The sequence below is a fragment of the Lactuca sativa genome, chromosome 3 (assembly GCF_002870075.4).
Source record: "Lactuca sativa cultivar Salinas chromosome 3, Lsat_Salinas_v11, whole genome shotgun sequence".
In the NCBI taxonomy this organism is placed as follows: domain Eukaryota; kingdom Viridiplantae; phylum Streptophyta; class Magnoliopsida; order Asterales; family Asteraceae; genus Lactuca; species Lactuca sativa.
The window spans coordinates 83,350,929-83,353,701 of NC_056625.2; the positions used below are offsets into that span (position 1 = coordinate 83,350,929).

The 2,773-nt window shown below is 38.1% G+C and overlaps 1 protein-coding gene across 1 annotated transcript; it reads left to right on the forward strand.

Moving 5' to 3' along the window:
- The first annotated feature begins 235 nt into the window (after window positions 1-235).
- On the forward strand, window positions 236-1,126 carry LOC111920289 (uncharacterized mitochondrial protein AtMg00810-like). Its single transcript, XM_023915867.1, has one exon. The coding sequence runs from the start codon at window positions 236-238 to the stop codon at window positions 1,124-1,126; it is 891 nt and encodes a 296-aa protein (XP_023771635.1).
- Window positions 1,127-2,773: the final 1,647 nt, after the last annotated feature.

Below are 2,773 nucleotides of genomic sequence, written 5' to 3' on the forward strand. Positions count from 1 at the left end.
GCTGATAAAAGCTCTTTACGGACTGAAGCAGGCACTAAGAGCCTGGTATGGTAAGATTGCTGAATTTCTTACCCGAAGTGGTTATTCAGTTGCACATGCAGACTCAAGCCTGTTCGTCAAAGAAAAAGAAGGGAAGTTGGCTATTGTGTTGGTTTATGTGGATGACTTGATCATCACCGGGGATGACTAAAGAGAAATCCATCAAACAAGAGAAAATCTATCTGTACATTTCCAAATGAAAGAGCCGGGGGAGCTTAAACACTTCTTGGGGCTAGAAGTTGATTGTACAAAGGAAGGGTTGTTCCTTTGTCAACAAAAGTATACAAGAGATATACTTCAAAAGTTTGGCATGTTGGAGTGTAAGTCAGTATCAACACCAATAGAGCAAAATGCCAAGATATGTGCTCATGAAGCAAAAGAGTTGGACGATGGAACAATGTATCGACAACTAGTAGGTAGTCTTATCTACCTAACTTTATCTCGGCCTGACATTGCTTATGCAGTTGAAGTTATGAGTCGATACATGCAAAGTCTGAAGAAACCTCATTTGGATGCTGCCCGACGGATCTTGAGATATGTCAAAGGTACAATTGACTATGGTCTCTTGTATAAAAAAGGAGAAGACTGCAAGTTGGTTGGATATTGTGATGCTGACTATGCAGGAGACCATGATACCCGAAGATCAACCACTGGGTATGTGTTCAAGCTTGGGTCAGGGCCAATATCATGGTGTAGTAAAAGACAACCAACCGTATCATTGTCAACCACAGAAGCCGAGTACAAAGCAGCGGCTGTAGCAGCTCAAGAAAGTACATGGTTGGTACTCCTAATGGAGGAATTACATCAAAACGTTGACTATGCAGTACCACTTTACTGCGATAACCAATCTACAATTCAGCTGGCAGAAAATCCAGTATTTCATGCTAGAACAAAGCATGTGGAAGTGCATTATCACTTTATCAGAGAGAAAGTCTTGATGGAAGAAATTGAGATGCGACAGATCAAGACTGATGACCAAATAGTTGACTTGTTCACCAAAGGGCTGAGTATTGGAAAATGTGAGTGTTTTCGCTATCAGCTTAACATGGTACGAAAAATGGGGGCTAGTGTTGAGGGGGAGTGTTAAAGATCATCACTAGCCTAATAAAGTCAATATTATTATCTAGAGGAAGTTAGCTTGTTCTAGTTAGCTCTGGAAGATTCTAGAACATTATGGAAGACTATAGAATACTCAAGAATATATTGGAAGAGTCTAGAATACTCTAGATTGGCATGGAAGATTGTGGAAGGCTATGGGACATTCTAGAACAATATGGAAGACACAAGAATGTCTATACTTGTTTAGGACATTATAGAACATTCTAGAAATATATAAAAGCTTGTAATAGATATAGAATATGGTAGATAGTTCTAGAATAGTCATGAATGTGTGTAGATCTAGAAAATTCCTATAAGGAGGTGGAAACACCTATAAATAGGTGTGGAGCTCATTTGCTCCAAACACTACCAACATCCAAGTATCCAAGAAAAGCCTCCAAGTATGCCAAGTGTAGTTGTCTCTCAAAGTGTAAAATCTTCTTAAGTGTCTTAATAAAAGTATTGTTGTTTCCCATATAAAAGAGTCGTGTTCAACAACAGCTTCCATATGCCTAGTTGTGAGAGCATTCATGAATCTACTCACCATACCCACAACAAACCCAATGGCAGGCCTTCTGTGTGCAAGATAGATCAACTTACCTATCTTCCTTTATCTACCGGCTCATCTTCAGCTTTTGTTCGAAGTTTTATTCCAAGTTCTATGGACACACCTTTTGGTTTCACCCTAACAATCCGGTTTCTTTCAAGAGATCAAGAGTGTACTTTCTTTGTGACATAGAAATGCCTTTTTTTGATCTGGCAATTTCTATACCAAGAGAGTATTTAAGCTAGCCCAAATCTTCTATTTCAAATTCTTGTCCTAAGACAAGTTTCAATTCTTTCACTTGCTCTAAGTAGTCTTTGGTTATAATGATATTGTGTACGTAAACAATCATGATTGCAACTCTCCCATCATGAGAGTTTTTAGTGAACATCGTGTGGTTGGTTTGCCCTTAAATGAATCCATATCACTTAACCACTTGAGTCAGTTTTTCAAACCATGCTCATGACGATTGCTTTTGGCCATAAAGAGATTTTTAATTTTGCACACCGTTCCTTTGTTTTCCAGAGATTCGAGGCCAGGTGGTACATCCATGTAAACTTCTTACTCTAGTTCCCCATTTAAGAATGTGTTCCTTACATCGAGTTGACGCAATGGCCAATCAATATTTACAGCAAGAGAGAGTAATACACAAATGGAATTTAGTTTTGCCACAAGAGGAAAAGTTTATGCATAGTCGATCCCGTAATACTGTATAAATCCTTTAGCGACCAGCCTTGCTTTAAATCTACTTACACATCCATCGGAGTTGTATTTGACAACAGATACCCATTTGCACCCCATAGTTTTCTTTCACGGTGGAATATTAGTGTATTCCCATGTTTTGCTTTTCTGAAAGGCATTCACTTCTTGATGGATTGCAATTGCCTGTTCCTTTTTTGAGATTGCTTCTTGATAGTTCCTAAGAACTTGAATTTCTAAAACTGAAAGAGCAAATGCTTTGTACTTTATTGAGAGTTTTTCATATGACACAAAGTTACTTATTGGATGCATAGTACAACTTCTCTTCCATTTCTGTAAAACAACTGGAATATTTAAATCATCTGATTCATTTGGGAAAATATAAGAAGTGGA